At 43.4% G+C, this 27525-nt stretch overlaps 2 protein-coding genes across 20 annotated transcripts in view; one reads left to right on the plus strand and one right to left on the minus strand.

Moving 5' to 3' along the window:
* The window catches only part of KIAA1217 (KIAA1217 ortholog), a 374037-nt gene extending 360599 nt beyond the window's left edge, over window positions 1-13438 (plus strand). For 11 of the 15 annotated variants that reach the window (XM_057432470.1, XM_057432469.1, XM_057432464.1 and 8 more), the window contains 6 exons: window positions 768-922; window positions 1547-1693; window positions 5279-5398; window positions 8786-10474; window positions 10950-11072; window positions 11803-13438. In XM_057432470.1, the coding sequence (XP_057288453.1) occupies window positions 768-922; window positions 1547-1693; window positions 5279-5398; window positions 8786-10474; window positions 10950-11072; window positions 11803-12297 (2729 nt within the window). In that variant the 3' untranslated portion in view covers window positions 12298-13438. Of the gene's footprint in view, window positions 1-767; window positions 923-1546; window positions 1694-5278; window positions 5399-8785; window positions 10475-10949; window positions 11298-11802 lie in introns of those variants that run through there. The other 4 variants (XM_057432467.1, XM_057432477.1, XM_057432476.1 and 1 more) reach the window with 4 other exon arrangements.
* Window positions 13439-18701: 5263 nt separating this feature from the next.
* Window positions 18702-27525, minus strand: part of ARHGAP21 (Rho GTPase activating protein 21) — a 111907-nt gene continuing 103083 nt past the window's right edge. For all 5 annotated transcript variants that reach the window (XM_057432905.1, XM_057432906.1, XM_057432904.1 and 2 more), the window contains 8 exons: window positions 27404-27482; window positions 26787-26860; window positions 26614-26703; window positions 24513-24638; window positions 24271-24312; window positions 23849-23954; window positions 22031-22062; window positions 18702-21264 (listed from right to left, as the gene is read on the minus strand). In XM_057432905.1, the coding sequence (XP_057288888.1) occupies window positions 19531-21264; window positions 22031-22062; window positions 23849-23954; window positions 24271-24312; window positions 24513-24638; window positions 26614-26703; window positions 26787-26860; window positions 27404-27482 (2283 nt within the window). In that variant the 3' untranslated portion in view covers window positions 18702-19530. The remainder of the gene's footprint in view (window positions 21265-22030; window positions 22063-23848; window positions 23955-24270; window positions 24313-24512; window positions 24639-26613; window positions 26704-26786; window positions 26861-27403; window positions 27483-27525) is intronic.

The raw sequence follows: 27525 nt of genomic DNA on the forward strand, positions 1-27525 counted from the left end.
GTAGGCCTCTTATATTGCAATTCAAAGGCAAAACTGTGCATTCCTGGGATAGTTAGTAGTAAGTAAAGTGAAAATAAATGCTGTCTTAGGAGAGGAGAAAGTGCAGTTGTTCCTGGTGTTCCCCTGCCCTGCTCTGGGGCAAGAGGAGTATGAACTTCAGAGGTGGCATCTCTATAGCAGTGTTCACATTTTCCCTTTCAGCCTTTGTGTGAATTTAGCTAGTTTTGTCCAGCTATAGGATGGACAAAACTCCTCAGCTCCTTTCTTAGCAATTTGCTGGCAGCACCTCCCAGGCAGAGCAGAAGTGTGTGCTGGGTGCTTCAGAATTGCTGACAACAGTGAGTGGCCTCCGCATTTGGTGTCTAGGTTTGTTGCCACGCTTTCAAAGGAGACTGTGGAGTACTGTTTGTAACCAAGTACCCAGCTGGACCTGTACTTTACATACTTCTTTGCAAGGGATTGATTTACAAATGTGCGCTCAGCTATCACACTTTTACACCAAGGGCTGAAACCAAGTCACGGGGGTATGGAAGACAGTTTTGCTGAAGTTTTCTGGGTGAAGTGACCCCAGTTCCTTTGTACGAGTGCAGCACTGTTCACTTCCACTTGAGGCAGTTCCACTTGAAGCCAAAATGTGTTTCTATTCATATATATTCAGAATCTGGACCCTTTAAGATATTTTTCTCCTTTACAGTTGAGGCAGGGATGCAAATACTTACCCCCCTCCTTCACCTGTGCTCACTTTGTGCTGCTCTGTTTACTTGCAGAAGAAGTTCCTGATGGAGAGCAGGATAATGACAGGCTGACCAAGTCTCCACCTCCTCCACCTCCACGGCGCAGTTACCTGCCAGGGTCAGGACTAACCACAACGAGATCAGGAGATGTCATCTATGCACCCAGAAAAGAAGCTGCTGCTGGCAAGGTTTGATGATTCAGACTCTAGGCAATCACACTGTTGATGAGTGGCTGGCACAGAGACACATTCCCAGGCTTGGGCTGTGCCTGCAAACCACAAAATAAGTTGAGACAGAGCTTACATCCTGGAGAGATACTGAAACTGCTTACCAGGAAAAACTGCTGTTAGGCCAAATGAGCAAGTAAGGTTTTATTAGTTCTGTTTACAGGAGTCTTGCTGCTCGTATCTCCTAGCAGTGTAGAAGGCAAGCCACAGGCTGCTTTCATTTGGAGTGGTAAGAAGATTAAAAACAAAAAAAGCATGCCTTATACAGATGGGGATAATCAGCTCAGATTTGAGAGCGTTTTAACAGAAATGCTGCGAATTAGTTTCTGTGGGCTTCCTTTCCCCATCTGTTCTGTTCTCTGAACGAAGCAGAGGGAAGTCCAGGATAGGAAGCCTTTTAATCTGTGAACATCCTATCCCATCAGCAATACTGGTTGGTTTTGAACTGATGAAGTAGCAGTCTTCTTAAAAAGGAAGAGGGACATTGCAATGGGTGAATTGCAGTAGTGTTGAATTTTCCTGCATTTGCTTGCATCAGGAGGGCTCAAGCCTGTTGTCTGTCTGTGCTTTCTCATCCCCTTGTAGGAATGCAGTGAAGACATTGGGCAAATAGCACAACCCAAAGCTCCCAAAGAGGATCAGGCATTGTCTCGGAGCACAGGGCATGCTGTAGCATCAGCTGCAAAAGATGAAGAGGAAGAAGAAGGAGATAAAATAATGGCAGAATTACAGGTATGCCTTCTGGGCTGCACAGAGAATCATAGAATGGTTTGGGTTGGAAAGGACATTAAGGATCACGTATTTCCAGTGCTGCCGTGATGGAGGCAGGAAGACATGAAATCATTTGTACCTAATATCACTTCAAGGCCTCAGCACAATTTCTAGCTCAGAGCATGAAGGAAACTAGATCTGCCAGTTTCACATGATCCCACTTTATTGCACTGGGAGGTGCACATTCTGTAAGCACCCCCCAGATTTTGTTCAAGAGGTCTGGAGCTGAGAGAGTGACCAAGAATGCAGTGGCGGTCACTGCAGGATCTTACACACATAGGTGGGACATTAAAATACTGGTGTGCATCTATCATCTGGTGTGGCTGTCCCTGGCCTAGCATTTCTTGCTTCATGCCAGGTGTTGAGAGCCCATCATTTGTGTTAACATTGATGGGAACAGAGAATATGGGGTCTTCTCCTGGAGGGCTGTGCTCACTTGTTCTGTGCTAGGGTCCAGTGTTTCTCAAAGTGTTTGAACATGAATCATTTGCTGTTCGCTGTTGTGTAACTGGTACATTATTCTGCCAGTGGCATAAAAGTAGTGTTTTCTTGCTGGTCCTTCACTTGATAGTGCATAAGCTGATTTAGTTCAGTGATGGCGATGCTGCAGTAAAAGCCAACTATTTAACCTACCATTAGAGAGCTCCAGCTTCCCAGGGGCACCTTCTGCCCTCTTCCTTGCCCATATGAGGAAAGGAGATGTGGATCAGCTTAACTGGCTATAATTTCTGATGCTGGGGTGTTTCAGAGCATTGACACGATACGAGATGATTCCTGCTGTCCAGCTGCCAAAAGGAGAGCTTGATGCTGCCTAGGGAGCGTGTGCAGCACAGGAGACATGGATATTAAGCACTAGTAACTGTTACATGTGGTGGGTGCCCCTTTGCTCAGCTCTCAACCATCGGTCCTTCAAGTAGCTGGTTTGCAGGGAGCGAGAGCAGCACTTGACCCTTATCCCCCCATTTGTATGTTAATAGGTAGAGCAACAGGAGAGCTGGGGACAGTGAAACTCTCTCATCCTCTCCTGTCTCTCAGAAAGCAACCTGGTTGCATTGCAACTGGTGACAGTGAAGTGGAGGTTAAGGTCTGGAAACGAGGGGCTGAGTGGAGCTAAGGTAGCTCAATAAGGAATGAGCTACACTACTTTTGGACACAAGCAATGCTCTTTTTAAACCAATACCAAAATAGCAGGTATACTTTAGAAGGTTGACGGAGTACCATCTTTTAGAAAGGGCAAGATCCAGGAGCAAGAGGCTCATTAGTCTGATACCAGTCACAGGCAGGATAATGGAAAATCACTTATGGGATTCCATCAGTGAAGAACTGAAGGACAGGTGTGAATGGTTATTATCGTAAACACAATGTAATCGAACACAGATCTGTCAAAGCAAACACTCTCTGATCAGGCAACAGGTTTGACTGCTTAAAGTGAATTGTATCCCTATAAACATTTTTGTAAGTAAGTCGTTCATTTAATCAAATATTATACAACATTCTGATAAAAGTCTGGCATCACAGAGTATAAATAACCCAAAACCTATCATAGGACAATTGAGAGCTGTCTGACTCTGAAAATGCTGCTCTTGGTGCAGGTATTTAGTCAGGTCCCATAGGAATCAGCTACAGGCCCAGTGTCACTGTATTTTCATCAACAGCCTGGAAATAAGTTTCAAATCCTTACTGTTTATATCAGTTTAATTTAAACTAGTAAAGTATGAGAGCAGGGAGATGATAGCAATCACTTAATGGTAGTAATACATTCACTGAAATACAAAGTCCACATGCAGAACAACAAAATACAGGCCAGACCACAACTGCGTGTCTTGGAAAGAAATAGGAGTTGCAGTAACAAGTTAGCGTCTGCTTTGGGTTAGATGTGAGAAGAGGGAGTGTTTTTATCTCTGAGTACAGGATCAGTGAGATCAGCACTGGGCTGCTGCATCCATGACTAAGTGTGCGTGCATGTCCCATTTGAAAAGGCTGTTAAGAATGTGAAAGTTCAGAAGACGCTTGAATAAAATATGGAGGTACCTTCACGGGAAGTACCTTTTTAATCTAGCAGAAAAGGGCATAATAATAATCAGTAATCAGCTGCTGTAGTGTAAACTGTATTTGGACACTGTCATAGATATTGCTGAGCAAAGGTGGTAAATAAACAAATTACCAAGGGAAATAGTGTATTCTTTGTCACTTAAAGTCTAAAGGACTTTAAGTATGCCTTTGGCATGCGTAACTCAGAAACACATCACTGGTCTCATACATGGCTAAGCTGCAGAAAGTCTATACCTTACTATGAGGGTGGTGAGGCACTGGAGCAGGTTGCCCAAAGAAGTGATAAATGCTCCATCCTTGGCAGTGTTCAAGGCCAGGTTGACAGAGCCTTCAGAGACATGGTCTAGGGTGAGGTGTTTCTGCCTATGGCAGGGGGGTTGGAACTAGGTGATCTTAAGGTACTTTCCAACCCAAGCCAGTCTATGATTCTATGATCTTGTATTATGAGGAGCTAGAGTACTTTTTCTAATAGTTCCCTGTCATCTTAGGTACTCTGGTCTGTAAGTGTATACAAATAGGATGTAATGGAAAAGCAGAAGGAACTACACCCTGATTTTTGCACAGGATTTTTTTCATGATTGTTGCTTTTCTGGTTTTGCATAAAAATGCAATATATATGAGTATAATAGTTAAAGAACAGGCCTGATTCTAACTTGTAATCAGGGCTATTAATTTAATGACAGTTGCCAGGAATTAAATCATTTCCCTAATACCTGATATAAGAATATAATCATCTTGCATGTCACAGTGTGTTTGACTCCTGTAAGCGCTCCTCCCTCATTCCTCTGGCTGGCAGATGTGTCCTGCCTGTGCATCTCACCAAAGGCAGACCATGCCAGTACAGGCCTGCAGAAATGCCAGTGATGCACACTTGCAGCCAGCACTACACACTGGTGGCACTCATAGTTCTTCTACTTTGGATGTGGGAGCCAGTTGGATAGATAAACCCAAAAGAAATGGAAAGAAGATAGCAAGATGAAGGGATGAAAAGTCCAGGCTGTGCCCTGGGGTACCGTGGTCCACAAGCCCATATGCTGGGACTGTCAGCATCTGGCGTGTTACAGAAGACTGTGGCAAAGACATGTGTCCAAGTCAAAGGCGGTTTGTGTGAGGATAAGTGGAGTTAACGTAGCTCTTCCATGATTATCAGCTACTCGGCAGTAGGTATTGTCACAAGTCCAGAGTTTGGATAAGTTTGTATCACCTCTGTATGCCTTCATCTCCTCATCTGTAAAAGTAGAAATCAAGCTCATCTCCCTTCAGGGAGTGTTGAGGTCAATGTGATGAGTTAAAGTGCAACCTTGGCAGACTGGCAGGGATGCCCTGTTTCTCTTAGTCTGATACTCTAAAATCTCTATTATTTCATGAGCTTGTAGATAGTATTATTGAGCTGTGAATGTTAAAAATAAATGCTCTCTTTGTAGTTGGTCATCTCCAGAGATTCCTGTGTAAAAGCTCTTGGTCTCCTGATAACCTGCAGTATTTATTTCCTAGGCTTTCCAGAAGTGCTCTTTTATGGATGTAAACTCAAACAGTCATGCTGAACAGTCCAGAAATGATACACATGTTAAAGACATAAGGCCTGGGACTTTAATGCATCACAAGGAAAAGAAGGTAACAAGTGGCATTTGTAAACATGCCACCCAGTCTTGGCATAACCTTCTTTTCTTCAAAACTAATCTTATATCTCGTGTCCTGTTCTCTCTAACCCCACCCACCACTGCCCAGTGGTTTTCTTCCTTTTATCTCAGTATGGCTCAGAAATGCCCATATGGAACATTATATCGGTCTGCATTATGTGTCTCATCAGCAGTTGTACAATGGTTGCATGAAGTTATATGATGCTGTGAAATCACAATTAAAAGAGGATCCATCAGTTTCTGCCAAAGAGATGCTCATACTCCTGAGAACATCCTTCCAGTGCTGTTCTGACAATGGATGATGAAGCATCTCTCCTAAGGCATGTTCTTGTCTTGAGGAGAATTACTGGTTCCTCTCAGTCTCAAGAGCCACTTTAGAGAGTTTCTGCTTTATTTTGTTCAATTTTTTGGTCCCATAAATAGTTTCTAGATATTGAGAAGTCACGTTCAGTTTATTGGAAGACAGAGTCAAGGTGAATGGGCTGAATTTGCCCTCACTCTGAAGGTTAATGCCCAATATTCACTCTACAGTCATGGGACTTAAAAGAGTTGCCACATGTCTGGGGCTAGAGCCAAGTTGGGGTGAATTTCACAGCTGTGTCTGGACTGGAGTTGCCAATTGAGCTGATTGATGGGTCTTAGTGGGCAGCCAATGTGCAGGATGAAGAAAATGACAGATGTTTCTGCCTTTGCACACCTCTTTTATAAAGTTTAAGAATAATGAATTGAATCATTGCTGGGTGTAGGCAGTCATGCAGGCACAGAATTTTAATTTTTTAGGCATTTTGTGTGTGTTTGCGGGTCAGAAATAGCAGCAACACCTTCTCTGATGTAGCATCATGAGTAGCTTCCCAAGAATTTTATACGAGACATTGCACTTCAATTTCATTTAAGAGAAGGTGAGGCAGGGAGAGAGAAAATGGCTTTGCCAGGTCTCCAAGGCAGAGAAAACCTCAGCTGCCTTAACCACAGTGAGCTGCATCTGCACGGGGCACTGCAGCTATAAAGCACAAGGTGACACCTAGATGGTGGTGTCTGGTCTGTTTTTAGCATCCAAATCCGTATCTCTGCCAGAAGGTACTGCTGCCAGGACAGGGCATTGCACACAGGGACTTGGCTTGGAGCTGCCCAAGCAGCAGCTTTGGTCTAAAGCTGTAAACACCTGGCTGGGAGAGGGTGCAAGTTCAAGGGTATGAGTAAAAGGGAAAAAATTGCTTTGTTGTGGAGTGTTTAACAAACAGCGTTACGGAGGGGAAAAGAAGTGTGAATACCTACCTCTGTTCATCCTCATTACCACTGGTGTCAGAATGAGAAGATCAGACTGTTTCACCAAAACCTGGGTCACTGCTCAGGACACTGCACATCCTGCGGCACACATGTTTCTTCAAAAGGTGCTGCCAAGTAATTGCTATAAACTGCTATTTCTGTGAATAACACGGAGTACAGGAAACTAAGATTAATGATGGGATCTGTTTTTGTCATCTGACGTGACGGAGTGTTTGTTGCCTTTAAATATGGAGCCTTATGGTCATGATAAACTCATACAGGAAATGGTTTTTGTTGTGTTTTTATTTTTTTAGTAGAATGGCAGCAGTTGCTAAAATAAGCCATGTTGTACGATGATCCTACGTGATGGGGCACTGGTGCTTGGACAGAAAACTGGCTAATAAAGATACAGAGCAATGGGAACTCAGTCACTGAGTGAGCATATCCACAGGCAGCAGGTGTCATTAAATGTCCTGGCCTAATTCTGGGAGCTTGGACATGTAGCAGGACTGGGAGTTGTTTGTTTACCACTTAGCAAGTCTGGGCCTGAGGTGATCACAAGCCCTGGTGTTTTGCTCTGATCCCAGCTCTCAGCATGAAGTGCAGACAGCGGCTGCCTGCCCACTGATGCCTCACTGCTTGTGGCTGGTTTGTGCGATGGCTCCTCCTTAGTTAGAAATACGAGGGATGTCAAGGTATCTGGAGCAGCTGCACAGCCGTGTTACTGGTAGTGTAAGCCTTTGTAGAGATGAAGCGTGACTCTGGTCTATTGCTGACTTTCTCACTCCTGCATTTTGATTGTGTGTAAAGTTTTCCTCTGTAAAATCCTCAGACATCGTATAAGAAAATACCGCACGAGGTATAGAAACTCTGCTTTGTGAACCTTTGTATGCGTGGGGAGTGCATGCACCAGCCAACCTGTGGATTTCCGTACCATCACTCATTCACCTCAGCTGGGAGAGCGACTCTCCTGACTGATCTTCTGCATGTCTCACTGCTCACATAAGTACAATTTGTGTGTTAGAAGTCAGCCTCTAGTCTCAAGCAATGTCAGCAGTAATACTTTTGGCTTATGCCTTCGTGCACTCCAGGCTGGATTCATTTCCTTCTCGGAGAGCCATCTTTTGACTGTAGTTTTCTGTCTTGCTTATACATACATAGGCATGGTGTCTCTTCAGGTCATTCCCTCATCCTGATGATGACTTAACAAGCCAAGGCCCAAAGAAAAGCCTGGTATTATGAAACATCATCTCCAGGGGACATCATTTTGGGAATAGACTACTTTTGAGCTAGTGGATGACTGCTCTGTGTGATGTTTGGAGTTGCTTCTCTAAATGAATGTAGCTCAATGTTTCATTCTGCACCTCCATGGGTGCTGGAGGGTGCCGCTAATAATTTTGAAGGAGTACTTTAAAGCTGCAGAAAGGATTTGCAAACAACGCACAGACTGTGATGCTGTTTGTTAACTGTGACGGAGCACTGCTGCTCAGGTGTGAGCAACATTAGAAGCAGCAAAGTGTTGAGCTTGACAATCAGCTTGTGCCAGTACACAACTTTCTTTCAAGGCCAGCCAGACTCTTGCATTTGGCTCTCTGCTGAGCTAGCCAGCTGCAGGGCCCTGCTGTCAGCCCTTCCACATCAGCCTCCCTTTGACGTGTCCCAGCAGAACTCAGTCAGATGCTGTGAATCTTTCCAACTTCAGTCTTACACAAAGTAGGGATATGGGGGGTTTTACCTGGAAAGTGAACAGGTTGAGGTAGCTCTGTGCTGGAAATAAGGTAATGAGGGTGCTTTCGCGTATTCTGGAGGCCTTGCTTAAAACAGAAGCCCTAGGTGACAACCCGTGCTGGCCACACGCATAGAGCACAGAGCAGTAACTTTGCAAGCTGCTCTGCCAGAATCTGGAATTTTGGCGCAAAGACAGGCAGGAATCGGATGCCAACTTCAGCCCTGCCTCTGCAGCAGTACACAGAGTGGTGAGTTCATGAGGTCTGCGCTTCCCCTGAGAATATGGTGATTGATTTTGGGGGAAAAGAAAAAAGTCCTGTAAAGGTGACAGCCCTGAATAACTGAGTAATCCGACTTTCCCCCTTAGGTGTATGGGGCTACAACAGGATCTCCCACAGATAGTGACCATCCTAAAGAGAAGAGGGAAGGGAAAACTGAAGAAGAATTGGGTTCTGATTCATCCAGCACAGATGACAGGAAAATTGGCTTTTCAATGAATGACAGTCCTACATTTAGCAAGGGTTTGTTTGTAGACAGTAGAGACTATTCTAAGAAAAGCCTTCAGAACATGAACGCAAGCCTGTCTGGCGTCAGTTTGCCTGAGGATAACAAACGGAGAGGGGCTCAAGATATTTTAGGCTCCCATTTCCCAGCTGTTGAAACTGGAAAACAAAAGCCAAGCTACAGACTCTCACAAGACGCTCACCAGGACCTGCCGCAGGATGAAGCCTTGCAGAGCGCGGGCAAGTATATCCCCATCAGCAGCGTTGCCCCTCTCATGAGGCACACACAGGAAGCTCCGGGGCCTCAACCTTCCTCGCAGGAGCAAGAAGCTTCTGCAGTCAACTACAATCAGGTTGTGCTAAGACCCAAAGTGTGCAGGAGTAACAGTGTGAGCAGCACTGAAGAGGCAGACTCTCCTCCGGCCAGCTCTCCAAGTGAAGACAACCCACCCACAGAAAACATCGCCTTCATGATTACCAAAACAGCCGTCCAGGTCCTGTCGAGCGGGGAAGTTCACGACATAGTCAGCCGGAAAGGGGGAGATGTGCAGACAGTGAACATTGATGCAAGGAAGGACGCGGTGTCGGAGAAGGGTACCCTGGAAAGCACGGACAGTGAAGAGCCAGTGGTGTGTTTGGACAAAAAACCCGTCATCATCATTTTTGATGAACCAATGGATATTAGGTCAGCGTACAAGAGGCTTTCTACAATCTTTGAGGAGTGCGATGAGGAGCTGGAGAAAATGATGACAGATGAAAAGATAGAAGAGGAAGAGGAGGAAGAAAATGAAGCACATGAAATCTCTGAGAGCCAGAAGGAAGAGCCACCAGTAGTTAATGACAGAAAAGCCATCACAGAGTACTCAGCAGCTCCTTGTCTCAATGAGCAGTACGTGTTTAACCTTCAGTCTTCCTCCGACTCCACGGAAACCCAACCTCCTGGAGAGGAGGAAAGCACAAAGACAAATTTCAACAAATACCGCCAGATCTATGGGCTAAGCACAGAAGCCAGCTCGGACTCTGCCGACCAGTTTGGAAGCAGGCAGGATTCCAAGAAAAAGTTTAAGTTCAAATTCCCTAAAAAGCAGCTGGCTGCTCTAACGCAAGCGATACGGACAGGAACCAAGACTGGGAAGAAGACCTTGCAGGTTGTGGTCTATGAAGAGGAGGAGGAAGATGGGACCCTGAAGCAGCACAAGGAAGCAAAGAGATTTGAAATCACCAGGTCTCAGGGCGAGGACAGTGACAAAAGTCCTTCTGGGAAGCACGAGGGACCCCCGGGAGCTGCGGTGTCCCTGTCTAGGACGGATGAAATTCGCCAGAGCACATACCGAACACTAGACAGCCTTGAGCAGACCATAAAGCAGCTGGAAAACACCATCAGTGAAATGAGTCCAAAATCTGTCCCTGAAAGCACATTCAGCTCAGAGGGAAGCACTGTCCCCTTCTCTGCCCAGATAGTACCAGAGACCCCACCCCAAGAGCTTGTAGTGCTGGATGAGAGCCTTGCTGGCGTAGAGCCCCCTCCGTCAATCTCAGCCACTGCACGTAAGGTACCTAAGTCCGAGAAATCAAACCTCCAGCTGCTTTCTAAAATCTGCAATAATCACCATTAAACACAAGGGTCTTGTGATTGGTTTGCTTCCTTTCAGGTGGCTTGTTTGGGCTCCCCACGAGGTGTCTAACAGCTAATAGACCATCGGTTTGGTTGTTTGGTTTTATTTTGTTGTTTTTAATCTTTGCTGCTGATTGGTGATGGGCAAATGCCGGGGAGCTGGGCCAAATAATCTGCTGTGTGAAATGACAAGCGTCACTGACATGAAATCCAGGCTGATCAGTAGCTGAGCCGTTTTCTCCATCTGATTCTGGGAATTAACACCTGCGGTGTGAAGCTCCTGAACTTTCCCTGCATGTAGTACTGTGGCTTTGTTTTTGGCGCATGGTGTGCAGTCTCCTCCTCAAGCACCCAGGTTCTGATCACTCCTCCTCCTTTGTCTCCCCTCTCTGCCCCTCCACTCGTTTCCACAGGGCTCCAGCGCTGCCTCCCAGACAAGCCGGATGCCGGTCCCTATGGCTTCAAAAAGTAGGCAAGGAAGCATGGAGAAAGCAGGCAAACAGCACAAGCTGCAGGACCCACGCCAATACAGACAGGTAGTTTTACCCTAAACCCATGTTTGGATGGACATTTGGTGTTGTTTGTTTATTTAAAACCTCCAGTAACTGACTGAGATTACACCAAATATCGGAAGCCTGACTTTTGAGTGAGGTCTAACTGGACGTCCTGGATCCTGGGGGCATGACAGTATCTACTGATCTTTTCACCATGCTTGTGCATGCATGTCTGCAATAAAACACCTGCTGCTCTTTTGTTTTCTCTTTTTTGGTTTGTTTCTGTTTTGGTTTGTTTTTAAACTGTGGTATTCATCTGTAATTTTAAGATGCCAACTACGTGTTTACTATCCCTTTGGTCAATGCGGCGGTTCCTTAGGAGAGCTGGGAATGCTTCTGTTCAGAGAGTCTTTACAGGAGGCCTTGGACACTAACCCACTGGCGTAATAGGTGGCAGTAGATGCACATTAACCCTGCGGCCGGACATGTCTCTTCACACGTTAATAACCCAGAAGCATGGCCGATGTAGTGACCGGTCTATAACCCCTAGGTTGCACCTTCTCACAAACGCTTTGTTGTCTCTTTATCTCTTTCTATGCACTCCTTGTTGGGCACTTTGGGTTTTCTACCAGGTCCAGTCCATGGCAGCAAGACTTAGCTCAGGCCTTGAACTGTTAATTCTTACTCTCTGTAGGGCTATTTTCCCAGGTCCTGTTGGTTTATCATGTTACTGGCTTTCTGACAAACTGTCTCCTGCCGTCTTTATTTGCAGGCTAATGGAAGTGCTAAGAAAGCTGGTGGGGACTATAAGGCTACTTCCCCTACCTTACCTGCTTCTAAGATCCCAGCCTTTTCTCCCACTTCTGGGAAAAGCAGCTCAGCACCTGCTTCTAGCGGTGACAGCTCTAACCCTCTTAACCCACCCACTAAAACCTCCATTCCTTCCTCTAACCTTCTCGGTCCTCAGACAGGTCGCATAACCTACTCTACCTCCCTCATCCCCTCCGTCTCTAACGGCTCCTCCAAGTTCCAGAGCCCCACTTACCCAGGGAAAGGTCACCATCCCTCGTTCTCACTACAGACTCAGAACGGCCGGGCTCCCCCTCCTTCCTCCTCTACCTCCCCCCCCTCCTCTACCTCTCTCACTTCCCTCAACCAAGGTATGAAGAGCATCAGGACAATCCACACACCTAGCTTCACCAGCTACAAGGCACAGAACGGAAATGCCGGCAAGTCCACCCCATCCACGGCCAAGGAGCCATCCTAAAGGCTGAGCACAGCCCGCCTGCGAGCTCACCAAGGCTTTTTGTTCGGTTTCAAAGAACCCGCAGCCAATATTATTAACCAGAGAATGTAACCGTTTTGCTGTATTGCTGGAGGCTTAATACTAATCACGTGCTAAACACTGAGTTACTACACTAGGATAGAGTGGAGCTTTTCGGAAAACTCTCTTACCGTTGTAACGATAAAAGAGCGTTTCCTTCCTATAGGCAGCACCTCTTACAGTGACGTGTGAAGGTGTGTGAGTGAGCTTGACTGCGTGTGCACGGCGGTGTACCGAGCATGGGGAAATGTATGGGTAAAAAAATATAGTAAGTTGTTTTGTATAAAGCTATTTTTCATTATGGGGACTAGAAGTGAACAGAGATATACTAAAGTGTGATTATACACAACTGTAAAACTGAAACTAAACTATTTTTCTTTTATTTTGGTGTTATTTAGCTTTGTTACAGATTTCTATTTTTGTCAACAAATGTCATGGTTCCTTTCGAGATCTTTTTGCCAAAACATTTTGATACTATTGTAATGTACATTTGAAAGGAGTATGCTGGACAGTAAACCTCTACACAAGACACAGAACCGGACTGGTCTGAGTGTGTATGAGGCAACTCAACCTATTGCACTGCCATTCAGATTATATTTAAGAATTTGCCAGCCAGGAAAAAAAAAATAATAATAATAAATTGTTTCACACATAGAGGTAGTTGCTGATTACTCTTTTCTTTTTCCTTAGCTAAATCCACCCTTTTCCTTCCGGTTTCTTTTCCTGAGACCTGGTAGCCCATTAATGTACTGCGTTGTGGATTTTACAATGTACACTTCAGTACTGTTCTGTATACTGGCAAACTTTTGTACATATCTATAAATATCTATAAATAAATACTGTATGTGGCTGGGCACATAGAGTAGTTTTACCACACCAAAGTTAATTTTTATGCATGCTTAAAAATATATATGGGGAAGGGTTGAAAAAGATGGATATCAATCAAATAGGAAAAAAAACAAAGCAAGAAGCTTGCATAGCTCCTGGTTTTGTAAATAAATTTATTTGTATAACACCATAATGTAATATACAGAACTATGATGAGCAAAGATCTTTACAAAAAATAAAGGGCTGCATGCTTATATATTTTGTATTTTGTCACTAGTAACTTTTATAATGGTCTCAATTAGCTGTTGAGCTGTTGGTTTGCCTGAGAGCACTAAACCAGCAGGAGAGAAAATGACTTTATTTTCCCTAGATTAAAGCCATCCATAAGTATTAATTTTACAATGGGGTCTTTCAGATTTACTTGGACAAAAGCCGATTGCTGGAACTCCGTGTTAGAAAACTAGTAAAAAAAACAAACCCAGAAGCACTCAAATCTTTGGTTGTCTGAGCCACCACCTCATCCACCTCCAAGTATTTGCTTTATTCCTCCTTGTGAAATGGGAAGTGTCTTAGAAGTGTCATTTCAGGGCTGATCCCCTCAGATGGAGCATCCCAGGAGTAATTAAAGGACATAAACATGAACTCACCCCTCATAAGCACAACACACACCCTCATTCCACCAGGGCCCTGCTGAGTTCCAGCCCCACCGCTGCCATGCCAGTGACGGACCCAGGTACCTGCAGAGCCAGTGCCAGACTTTGAGGCAAGCCTGGGACAAGCTGGGTGGCTCCAAAGATGGAGCAATGCATAAGGCACAGCGCAGAGCGCTCACACTGGACCACTGAGTGACAACAGTTCCCTATCCAGCTGAAGGGAACTTCTCAGACCCTTCCAGGTGCAGGAAAGCGGTGGCTCTGAAGCCCGGTGTGTGAGCAGCTGAGTTAGGTGGGAAGAACCTCCTAAAGCTTCTGCCACATTGCACGTCCCCCACTTTCCAAGTGTGTATTCTACTTTCTACAGTCTGAGATCGCCCAGGGATCCAACACTTAATGAAAAACAGGAACTTGCTAATACCTGATCTCTGCAGCTCTGCAAAAGCTGCTCCCCCAGCAGCCATAGTGCACCTGGGCAGGGTCCCTGGCAGCAGCCCTTGGCCATGGCCTTGCTCTGCCCTGCAGCACACACCTATGGGAGCTGCTCTGGCACTGCTTCCTGCTGCTGCTTCTCTCGGCCTCCACAGCCCATCCTCATTATCTGCTGGAACTTGGAGGCAGACAGGAGTTGTATAAATAACCTGCCCAGTCACTGGGCGTGCAGCAGGCAGCAAGGCAGCACTGTACCCAACAGGTAATTGCTGCTTGTGGTGGTGATGATCTGCATCAGGGAGTGAGCATAAAAACACCCACTCCTGGCCTCAGCTACACTGCATCCTGCACGTCTTGCAGCAGCCACCCTGTGTTGTCACGTCCCTGTCTCGCCAGCAAGGAAATCAACCACAGCTCAGACAGCGCTTAACCCATTGCGGAGGCACCGCTGCAGGGACTGCTGGCACTCAGGCCGTATCCATTCCCTTCCCATCCCGCTTGTACGGCAATGAAATGAGGGGCTTTCCCTTCCACGGGCAGTGGAGGGCTGTGCACAGGCTGTAGCTCAGCACCAGGATGCTTCTGAACACTGGGCAGAGTATTTAGGAAAATCATCAAGTCTAAGTAAATCCCTTGAATGCAGAAGGGAACAGTTCAGGCCACTGATTAGAGAGACAAGTTCTCACTGTAAGCCAGTTAATGCAGAGGCAGTTTTGGTGGAGGGTACTGCAACCCGAGTTAGGGACAAAGCTACTGGGCAATTGCAGCTACCGCATAGCAGGCAAGAGGCCAACTGTGTCCCCCACAGCCAGCTGTCTTCAAAAAGGAGCCATGCTTCAAACCATCTTTGCTGTCACCAGGGCACTCCAGCACAGGCAACTTAAGATCAAGCTTTACCAGCTCTTGGGCAACTTAAAGAAGATTCACTTAGGGTGGGACTTCACTGCTCTGAAAAATCAGTAGTGAAGCAGCTCACTGCTCCCTTTCAAGGTGGGAGAGTTGGAAGTTGAGTGGGACCATCCTGCTGCCTGTTGTAGTCCAAACCAGCCCACGACTTTACAGCAGAGCAAGTGCCATCACTGGGTGCGAGCTGGCTGGGATGGCAAGGACTGACTGGGACTGCAGCAAAATACAGCCCCAAGCCCCTGTGTTGGGCAGGGTACAGAGATGGGAAGGCAGAGCAGAAGAGGATACATAGAGCAGGGAAGAGGAAGGATTTGCAAGACATTTCTGCCTATAAATGTACAGGGCCAAAATCCAACCGATCTGCACTGAGGCGGCTCTTCCTGCATGCTTGAACACTCACAGGCTTGCTAACAGATGATGAAGGCAGACTCATGGTCTCATGACTGTGAGGTGCAGGTACACACACCGCTTTAGTGGTGGCAGGTCTGTTCCAAGTCATTCCCCTTCCCAGACACACAACAGCCTACACCCTTCTTTGCTCAGGCTGGCACAATCAATTGCTCGATTACCATCTACATGAGGATGGTGCAATGACCTGGCTTTTTGTAGCAGAGGAGGCCACATTTCAAACTCTTTTTGTCCTGCCTGGATGAAGTGGAGAGAGGCTTTCCCAGATGCTGTGGACAGGATGAAACACTTAGGTGTAAGTTCAGAAAAGGATCTTCCTTCGGCTCTGCAGCAGAGCAAAAGAAATTAGGAAGCTGTCTGGACTGCGGCCATGTGTTAATTCCACATTATCAGTGCTCTGAGCCATACTAGCAGGGACCATAACAAGCCCTTTAGAGTCTTAAAAAGCAGTTGTACAGCACATGCCGGCTACCAGATCCCAGAACAGGGATTTCAAATTAACACCACCGATCCCCACAGAAACAGGAATTGCCATTTAGAACCATTTTAAAAATCCAAATACTATCGCTCCCCCCCCAGTTTATCCTTTCATTATTCCCCCATCAGCTCTCAGCTTAGACCTGTTTCTACAAACTTGGAGCTACACGGCTCCAAACAGTCCTCCGACCAGAAGTACTTTCCAAACCAATCTGAATCCCGACGACGAGTATAAAACCAAAAACCAACCCATGGCCATAAATGGAAGTTTTAAGAAATTCTGTTTAAACATTTAAAAAAAGCTCCTTTTTACTGTGTGATCAAACCAGTGACAGAGGTGGCCCGGGGAGGTGGTGGACCCAACACCCTTGGAGACACTCAAAACCCACCAGCCCCAACCATTAGCAACCTCCTTCGGCTGCATCAGCCTGGGCCGGGGCAGGACAAGGAGATCCCAAGGTCGCTGCCCACCTCAACTGCTCTGTGACCCTATGGAGCTGCCCATCCCACTGGATCCAGCTTCCAGAGGAAATCCTGGTACTGACAGTATTCATGTCAGGGCAGGCTATTGTGCACACACATTTCCTTTCCCGTGTCTATCAGACTATCCCCCTTCTCTTCCAGAGGAAGGGAAGAACAAACAAAAACCAAGCTCACACTCCCCCATGCCGTCACCTCCAGCAAAAAAATCCCAAACAAAACCCCCTCACAACCCAAACCGAACAACCCCCCCTAATACACAGAGTAAAAAGCCCCATAGGTAAGGGTCTGAAATAGCTTCTAAGATCAGAGCATAGCAACAGCTCCTAAAAATGTCTGTCACCTCAACCGCCAGACTTCAATGTGGCTCCAAATCTTGGCAGCCTCCAAAGAGCAGAACGTGCATCAGTTTTCCCAGCCTCAGATGCATTGCCACATGCCACTTTCTTCAGGTGGAGCCTGGTCATCTCCTCTCTCATGCTCCTGACAGATTGCTCTGTGCATCTCCCCTTCAAGTCAAGTGCTTCCTCAGAGCTTCTTTCCCTCCCACTCTGTGTGCCCCGTTCTCTCTCCCAAGACCTGACATACATGGCAAAGGCGAGGCAGCGATGGTCCCAACTGCCACGATCCCTTTTCTTACACCCCCTCGGATATCCCTGGCATCTCTCACAGTTCCTGCAACTGCTCTGCAGCTTCAATCCCGCCAGTGCAGCAGCAGACAAAACCATGGAGGCTGTTGTGGCCTGAAATTTGTCCCTGTAGCACTGTCAGCCAGTACAATTCCTGTCTTGTGGATGTTTCCTACTTTTTCCAAAGATCTTGTGCCCTATTCCAGTGAACAGAAGTTTAAGTTCTCAAGCCTAAGAGTTGGCCACAATGCATCTAGATTCAGGAGTTAAAATAATCTGTTATCTATAGACACAACAGAGTGAAAATTAACAATTTGATTTATCATCAAATTGGCTGCCAGATCAGAATACAGACCCCCAGGACCCTGTACATACCTCTGTTCAGTGTACTGCTTCACTGAGAAAACCCCTGCGACTTGCTGTAGATGCTCAGCACACACAGACAAGCTTTTAAGACTACTGATGGCAAAAAATAATGCCTCTAGTAAATACGATGTGCTGATGAATAGCAGTACTGAGGCACTGCAACGCCACAGTTTGAAATCCCTTGTTCAAATACACTTTACTATTAGGACTGCAGCAAAAATCATCATCAATTAGTCTGTGTTTCATGAATCATACCCATCCTTCCTCGCACTGCATACAGAAACATTGCTAATGCACCAGCTTCCTGTTCACCTGGGGAGGGGAGGAGGTGGGGAAGAAGACATTTTAGTTTGCAAAAAGACCACAACAACATAACTCATTTTTATGGTAAGAACTTCCACAGATCTCAGTTGTTGTATCTGACGCTTTTCTTCACAGCCCATTTTTATAATGGTTTCCCACAAGGATCAAAACCACAGCAGATGAAAGCATGTGACTGTTACAGTCACTCTGGAAACAAACAAAGTCTGCTTAAAATGGAGTCATCCTACGCATCCTGGTTCCTCTAATTCCTTCTCTTTGCAGTTAACGAACACATGCATGGATTTTTTCTATGCTCAAAATGTTCACTGCTTACGTATTATTGATACGGGTTTAATCCTCTACCAAGCGACAGTGCAAGACATGGGAATACCCAAAGTGATGAACAGCTGCTTTGTTTTCAAATAGGTGTGCCAGAAAATATAAGGAAGACATATAACTGGTAGAGAGTTCACACAGAGAAGGTTTTAGGCCAGAAACTCACTTTCATAGCTAAAACTATAAAAAGTCCACTACCCATCCTACAGTGTTCTTTTGACTGGCAGATACTGGTACCCCCTTGTTATGATCTGGTGACAAACACGGACATGTTTATGGACAAACCCCACATACTAACCATAAACCAATTTGCTACATACCTTAGAATCAGATTATATATCAAGATGAAAATACTTATCCAAATGAGTGTGTCTCCCATGCCAACCTCCACAACGCTGTCCCACAAACAAAAGGCTTTAAAGAGAAGCACCCTTCACCCAGGAGTAACAGCTGGTTTTGTGATCCCAAGAGCAGCTGCCGACTGCAACTTGTAAGCATTTGTTAGAATGAATTCACATCATGCAAAGAGTCACCAAAACAATTTTATTTCCAGTGTTTAAGTGGGTATGCACACAGGCATGATACAGGTTTGGATTCATTAGGTCTTCATGCAGAATTATATTCTCAATAAAAGAAACCAGTTCCATCCAGTATCCACTATCTACACGCCTATGTTACAACATTTATATCAAATCTGGTATCTGAAGAAAAGATACACATGTAATATGTACATTTAAGTTACTTATTTTACAGAAAGATTAAAAATTCAAGTCACATAAAACTCAAAATCTGTATTAAAATTGGAAATATAAAACTCCAATATTTACTGGAATGCCTAAGGAATGGAAGCTCTGTAGCCACCTGTGTTAACATTTGTAAAATGTCATGAAACTTGTTAACCGTAAAATGCATTCATTTGTTTGTAGTAAGTTTCTCTAATTTAACAATATGGCACCCTAACAAACCAAATGAATTTATGATGAGGCACTTGTTAGTGACTAAACCAAAAGAACAATTTTTCTGCATACTAATGCCAGGCCAACTCTCAGTCAGAAAACCATGTATACACTACACAGCATGTTGCATCAGATGCTTTGTTCAACATTTGTATGCAGCCATCAAATATACTTTTTCTTAAAATATATATATATACTTTAGTGTTCTTCTGGCTGTGGTAATGCACTGTGAAGACGTTCCACAGAGCATATTGATGAAACCAGCCCAAATGAAGGCTGCATAACAACAACAGTACGGGAAAATATATATATATATATGTACACACACACACACACACACAGAGTTACTGGGAAGTGTAACAGTAAGTTAATGAATTGCTGTAGTGGACATATCTCCCCATTTCAAAGATACTGGTAGAATCGAGATCTTACCACTTGGGCCCCAGACAGTTTATGAGGATGGGCATCAACTGCTGGGCTAAAGTTGGTTTTGTTCACGTTCTGGTAATTTTCACCATTTACCTGGTCTGGTGGTGGAAATGGTCCCGAAGGTGGTGTTCTGTTAATTAAAGTCAAGCTGCTGGAAGAACTGCCTTCATCTGCCTGCATCTCTGCAGATAAAGGCAGATCTACATTTGATGCATCTGCTAAGCTAGTGTTCTCAAGTCTGGGCTTTCCAGTTTCACCCGTATTAAGGTCAGTTGTGCTAGTGCGTAAACGTTCTCGTGCAAGCCAGTCCGAGATCGAGAGGTCCTGCGCTGGACATTTGGGCTTCAACCGATTCACAGCTGAAAGCTCAGATTCTCTCTCTCTACTCTGACTCGGCTCTTGAGCTTTCCAAACATTCAGGACACTTATTTCAGCGAAATCCCTCTGTCCTCCAAGCGTATGCCTTCGCCTGATGTTTTTTCTCTTTGCGGTCTCTGCAGAGTTAGCTTTCTGATTCCCAACTCCAAACATGTCATCTGCAGATGACTTGAGTCGCAGCTTTAACCTATCTGTAATTTTAAGTCTCCAGGTAGGTTCTTGTTTGTCAGCTTCACTTCTGGCTGATGTAGCTAAACTGCTTGTTGATCTTCCTTTTTTCATTATGTCAAACATTTTGGTCACAGTAGGCAAGTCCTTCTCACTCTTCGCATCTCCTGAACACTCGCTGTCCGTTTTGTGCCGTGCAGACTTTCTCCTAGACAGTGTATCACATTCAATAAGTTTGTGTGAGCTAAAAAGTCTGCGACTCTCTAACTTTGGTGTTGAACTTCCCTCAGTACAACTTACTTCGCTTTCTTCAGAGTTCCTCCGACTGGTCTTTACCACTTCTGCAACTTTCCCCTTGGACAGCCTTTCAGCAGCAGCACTGGTGGCGAAGACAGGGAAGTCACTTTCACTGTCCGTCTCCATAGGGCGCCCTTCGCTGATCAATTCACTTCTTTCATCATCAGCATCTTCTCCCTTGCTTTCTGTCACTGACTGTACCTCAGGGCTCAGCATACTGGCATCCAAACCAGTCAGACACATAGTAGATGAAGTAGTTGAATAATCTGAGGTGATGGAACTGACATCAGCTGCTAAAAACTCTTTGTGTTTAACTTCAGGGCTGGCTACTTTTTTGCATGAGTATTTGTGCTGGGAAGCCTGGGAGGAAGTGCTTAGCATAGTGCCAGAGTCAGACACTGTCTCCTCAACCTGGGGAGAAGATTGTGAAATAGCCATTTTTAGGTTATTCTTCTGCGTGGTTTGCAGACAGCTGAGATTCGGTGATTTTGTACATTTTTCATGGTAAGGCAGTGAAGGTTCCTCTGACAGGATACTTTCTTTTTTTAATGACTTCTTTTCATCCTTTACAACATTCACATCTTTTTTACTGCTGTTCTCTTTTTCCTTCAGGACAAACATCCTCTGTTTTCTCCCTGTGTCTCGCTCTCTTTCATATTCCCCTTTAGCTAAGTCCTCTTTTGTCATGTCACCACGAGATTGTTCTGCAAGCTCCTTCTTGAAAAACACATTATCCAACTCATCCTCCGAACTGCTTGGTTGCGGTTTCTCTTTTGTTTTTTTCCGCTTGCGACTAGCTGCTGCAAAAATGGAGGACACAAGCAGTTCCTTGCTATACTGATCCTTTCCAGAACCCCAAGAACCCTGTTAAAGGAAAGTGAGAGAGCATGATTAGAAATCACAAAGAAACATTTGTTAGCCTGAGCTTAGTAAAAACACATCCTGAGTTTCACAGCGGATGGTCTTGTTCAGGAAATATTCAGGAAATATTTCCATGCTCTTTCAATAGTCTACATGACATTGCCCAAGAAGTAAATTTGCTTCCTGAGAATTCCACTTTTTACCTGAATCTCTTCAACTTAATGAAGTCTGGTTTGTGTATACAGAGCTATGCAGTTTCTGACAGACTAATGGAGCAGCTCCATTACAGGAAGACAACCTTTGCATGACTTGTTTGCAACAAAAACTGCTTCTTATAAGAGGAGGAGCTACTACTTTCTGACGCAGGAAAGGCTAAATTCTACATATACTTTTCTCAGTGAACTAGTGAAAACCAAATACTGTCCGGGAGTAAACAGTATGCCAACAATGACAGGGAAAATACTATACACATTTATCTCTACTGAATGAGGTGCAGAAAGGAGGTAAGAGCTCCCAGTTGCAACAGTATGGAACAAAGCTGTTTATGTGTGCAGCTGACTGCTCTGGCAGATGCAGCTAACTGCAAACAAGTGATACTTTTCCAATGTAACACTCAAAATTTGACGAGAAAAAGTATTACCACTTATAAAAAAAAAAACAACAAACCCACATAAGCTCTGTACTGCATACCTAAGTGATACAGTAAAGGAAGCAAATATCTAACAGATTTCAGAAGCTTGTAACTACATCATTTCACAAAATTACTTACCTTAGATTTTGCTGAGTCACTAGTAGCTGAATCTGTGGAAAAAATGAAAAAGACAATTCTGCTCAGTTCTGTGCAAATTTTTTTGCTGTTGCTACAGACAATGCTGGACTTATGGAAAAAGACAAGCACAGAACAAAATGTGAAGCAAATAAAACCAGAACAGAGTGAATAGTCAGAGCTCACAAAGATGCAAGCTGCACCACAGAAAGCCACCGCCATGAAAGGATGCTGTGAATTGTAGGCAGAACCAGCTCAATGATAGGAATGGCAAAGGAGCCCTGTTCTTCTAAATAAAAAAACAGAAATACTAATGTTTATTCAATACTTTAAGTGTATAGCCTCTGCAAAACCGCAGCTGAGAGACCTTTTCAAGATCATACTGTGTACCCTCCTGAGATTCAGGATACACAAAGCAAAATTAAACGCACTGTTGGCTGCCCTAGGTACAAATCATGATTCATGTAGTCATATTCTTTTTGTGAGTTTTTAAGGGAATTAGGTCATATTTTGTGTGTAAGACCCAAATCACACATCTCTCCCCACCTCTGACTATGAATAGGCAAAATTGCATTTTTAAGTTGGCTAGATTTCAGCAGCTACCAGTTTTGTACTTTTCTGTAACAAGCGCTAATATGAAATGAAAAATGGACACCATAGTTTCACTGTCTCGCAAAACCCAAGATTATACAATTACAAAGGGGGTAGGAAGGGGCTAGCGCAATGACTAAAAAGTATAAACTTGAATGTGTTCCACCTTTAGGGACTTTTTCCCTAGGAAGAAAGAGCTGAGCCCCCTGCCACACCCCTTTTTGACACATGGCTAATGCTTTATGACTAGAAAGACTGGTAGACCATACCATGCTATTTCTCCTCAGGGTCTGCTTCAGAGATAACAAGAACAGCAGAAAAACTTTTAAAAAGTAGCATTGATCTGTTTAAAATACTCTTGAAAGAAAATTTACAGCACAGATCAACCTTTTTTTTTTTTTAAATTTCCATTTACAAGAAACGGGGGTTTCTGCAGACAAGGCAGCTACAGTGTGGGCAACAGTCCTCCTTCTTCCTACAGTTCCAGCTGTCCATCAGTGACATCACAGAGTCCACTAATGACATCACCGTGTGATAGACTCCTCCCACTTCGCCTGTTACAACATCAGTATAAAGTGACTGTTTCAGTAAGTGCTGGACAACCCTTTGAAAACTGAAACAAAAGCTAGAGACGAAGGGGTAACATTTGTGGGATTCAACATGCTGGGTTAGTGCAACAGTATAGTGAAGGGAAGAAGGGAAAAAGTCACCAAAAAAGAGCCTGCAATGCTTGTCCTTAGCCACAAAAGAGGTTGGCATTTATAAACAGAAGGAAATCAGCTTTAGTATAGAGACATACTGCAACATACTTATTAAAGTGTCCGTCACTTGACAAGAAAACATAACTCAATTTTTTTTGCATTCCTAACGTTGGGAAGGAGCAATATTAGAATACCACTGAAGATCAGTCTTTCTGCCATCACAACAAACCACTTTACAGCAGCATATCTGCTTCACCTCACGATGATGACTGCATGGGTTACTGTGAATAAATAAAACAGTATGTGCAAGCCTCATCTTTTAATGATTATATTCCTGTTAGACAAAGTTTTCCAAATTATTTCATGCATGATAAATCATCAATTCAAGTCTTTAAGAAGTGTTAATGATCTTTTGAAAAAAAAGAGAAAAACAGTTTATTAGTGAAAGAAAATAGGAAGAGAGAGTTACAGTGAGGTAACAGGGTAAGTTATTCTAGCCTATGGACTAACACTGTCCAGGCAGAGTTACCTGATACGTCTCCAGGAGATACTCCCGTTCTTCCAATGTTGGTGAGTAAATGATCTATGTTTGGCACTGGCTGAGATTCTACAGTGTTTTCCTCATGAACTGCTGTCTATAGTTAATAAACAAAGATCTCTTCATCATCGTTTCACAAATAGTTCATTACCATTCAATAGCATTTAGAAAACTGCATTATTCACGTGAGGACACGCTTTCCTCATGTGTTCTTATTTTCCCATTTTGCTTTATGTTTTTAAAACAAATGAATGATTGCATTTAAAAAAAAAAAAGTCATCACTGCAAGGACAGCTTCTGAAGAGAAAACCATACAGTGATGTAGTAAGAAATATAAAAACATTCTAGAAGCAGCAGAAGCAGATTCTAAACTAAGATCATTAGAGCACAAGTATTTATGAGACAATACTTACAAGAGGTTCTTCAGCATCATCTTCTGTGAAAAACCAGTCATGCTACGATTTAAAATAAAAAAGGTGAAAACCCCACAAGAAACACAAAACCCAAATGTGGAACAGTAAGACATGGACATTACTAAAAATGATAATCCTGGAGTTGGGTGGATAACTACCAGATCCAAACTGGCCCAATGAGAGAAAAGCCGGTCGATCTGTGTACGAACTTATTTTGTAAATAATGAAATGCATCCACTTACTTTTTGAATGAGTGTTTCTACAATTTTATATTGGTCTGGCATGTGCGTAACCATGTGTGTCATGTTATCATCAGATGTCCTCACAAGTGTTGGACCAAACACTATTGCCAGGTTTCTTGGCTCCATCTAAGAAATGAAATATTTCCACATCATACATTTATAATGAGAAAATACAATAATATGGCCAAAGTATAGTAATATAACACTATTAACATATCTGAATGGTATTTTAAGTAAGGATAAAGAAAAGGTTTTTAAAAACACATTACTGACTCAGGTATCATGTTACATTACACTGAATCTCTTCACACAGCTGCAATCCATGCTTCCAACATTTCTGCAATTCAGAATTCAACCTTAACTCACTGCAAGTAAACAGGTCCAACAAGCACAGAAAAATCAAGAACCCTGAAATGTTCTTCACACTTGCAGCAGGTCTTTGTTTTTTTTTTTCCCCATAAAGACTATTTGTTTTGTTTAGAAACACTGATGTTCTAAAATTATTACTTTTTCATATAAAAAGGCATTGGTACTTCTCTTTTTCTTTTCTCCCCGAAAATGTTTACATGGCACACAAGAAAACTGACCTGGTAATCAAATGCTGCGTTGTGTTTACTGACAAAGAGCTCATTCAATTCTCATCCAGTCTGGAAGAGGTGGCAGCAACCAACATCATACACCCAACTCACCCATTCATGATACAGACTCAAGAGCTATGCGATCGTGTCACAACGTTAATCATCCACTTAGTTCACTTTTCATGTTACATCTCTGACAAATAATTCCAAGAAAGCATCAAAGGAATACTTACCTTCTGTTTTTGCTTACTCCTCTGACATAGTTTATTGTTGTGACATAGGACAGACCAATGATATACAGGAGGCAAGGTCCTTGTGCTTACCAGAAGGAAGCCGCAAACATGACACAAGCCTCTAACGCTCACTTTGACTTGAATTATGGCCTTTGACAATTCATACAATTATTGTATCACCTCACCTATCTAGCCTTATATACTCTGCAATCTTAACATTATTTAAACATTTATACAGCCCACCAAAACCATAAAATGATAAATAAAATGTCTGCTTTAGGCATTACACTTAAAAATGACATTTACCAACATTTCCTTACAATGGCAGTATAATTCCACTACAGGTTATAATTTATTAAATATTTTTTTATATACACACATATAATTTTTTATTTTATATTTAGCCAGAAGGTATTTGCAGAACTAATGTTGGAACCTACCATATTCATCTGAACTGAGGCATTTTCTGATCTTTTGATGATTTAAGACTGAACATAGGCTCCTCTATATTGTATCAATCACATCAAATTTTTTTCTGTATCTTGCACATTGGTAGCCAAGTAACAAGACACCATGTTACCTGCCCTTAGGTAAGCATCCATAAGCACATTCATATTGTGCACACCTTTGCACTAAGCTACCCCTCCCTAAGAGCTAAAAAAGGGGATACTATTATTTGCATTTATTGCAGGGTTATAGCATGCACAGAAACACTTAACGCAAACTCTTCCCCACCCCACAGAAATGACAAAAAGCTATTCTTAGTAGTTGACTAAGACCCTATAGGGGTGAACTACCACCTTTTATATAGCGACTTTTCTCTCATAAAACCAGCCAAACCACAATCTACAGCGTTATCAAATACTTGAGTAATTACAGCAAGTCCTAGTCTCAAAAATTACTCAAGTGTCCAGGAACCCAGACTTCACACAAAGCTGGTGTGACAGCCTCATTCATGGCAGGTTCATTCATGTCACAGACATTCACATGTGTCCTGCCCAAGCACACTCTTATTGGTGTCTAGATGGGATTATATGAAATTTACAGATTTGGGGATAAATTTAGGACATAGGCAGTTATTCACACAAGAATTAATACCAGCCTGAATAAACTTAATTCACACTGAACAGGTGCATATTTTTCAGGAGTCCTTAGTCTAACCCAAAAATCTCCTCAACATAGCAAAGATCTTAATCTTGTCTACAGTAATACATTACCACTTCATAGAACTAGCTCTGCATAAACCCCATGCTTAATAAATGAAATAAACACTATACTGCTTCTGGATACCTTGTTCTTTTCTGAGTTCTCTGCTACTGTCTTCAGGTGTGCAGAAAGGAACTTGAGAGTCTCATAATGATGTTCAGGTAAATCATGAATCTGAAACAAACAATTGCTATTCAGAACATTAAACATTTAATGCTAATTTTGTAGTGCACCTACAACACACAACTTCAGCTTACCAGTCTCTTTAGTGTTTTCAGACGCTCAACAGGATCTTCTTTTCTATTGGCATCTATAAAATCTGCGTATTTGTCTGTTAATGAAAGCAGAAATTAATCATATGTGAGCTTAGATATGTATGTGTGTATATATATATGTGTATATATATGCATGCATATATATATGTGTATATATATGCATGCATATATATATATATATATATGCATATATATCACCACCACCACCCAGCCCTGTTTCCCAGAATACAGGTAACACACATTTGTGAATGGCCTTTGTGAGTCATGAATTGGCCTATTAGACTGTATAAAATATATGATGACAATAGGTAAAAAAACCCAGCTTTCATAGAATATTGCAACAATAAAATTGCAAATTTTACTCAGGCTTTTTTTTCCAAATTCATAATTCTTTCACCATCAGAGAAATAATATCTACAGCTCTCATTTTTAAGCTCTATAATCACCATGATTCCCTGCTCTTTAAGGAGGAAAGGGGCCTTTACTGGAGGATTTCACTGGATATTCCCTCAAACCATCTGGAAGTTGTAAGACACCTTGATCAATGATAATACCTAAACACAATCAACAATGTAAACAACATAACATAAACAACTTACCATTGGTAAAAAGGGGTTCTGGGAGCTTTCTGAAGAACGACTTCAGCAAACTGCTTATCACATTCAAGTCTCGCCATTTCTACACATTTAGAAGGACAGACATGCTTTATATTTCTATAATC

Source organism: Pezoporus wallicus, unplaced genomic scaffold (genome assembly GCF_028554395.1).
Source record: "Pezoporus wallicus isolate ANWC-B61680 ecotype Strahan unplaced genomic scaffold, APGP_CSIRO_Pwel_v1 scaffold_2584, whole genome shotgun sequence".
Classification (NCBI taxonomy): Eukaryota; Metazoa; Chordata; class Aves; order Psittaciformes; family Psittacidae; genus Pezoporus; species Pezoporus wallicus.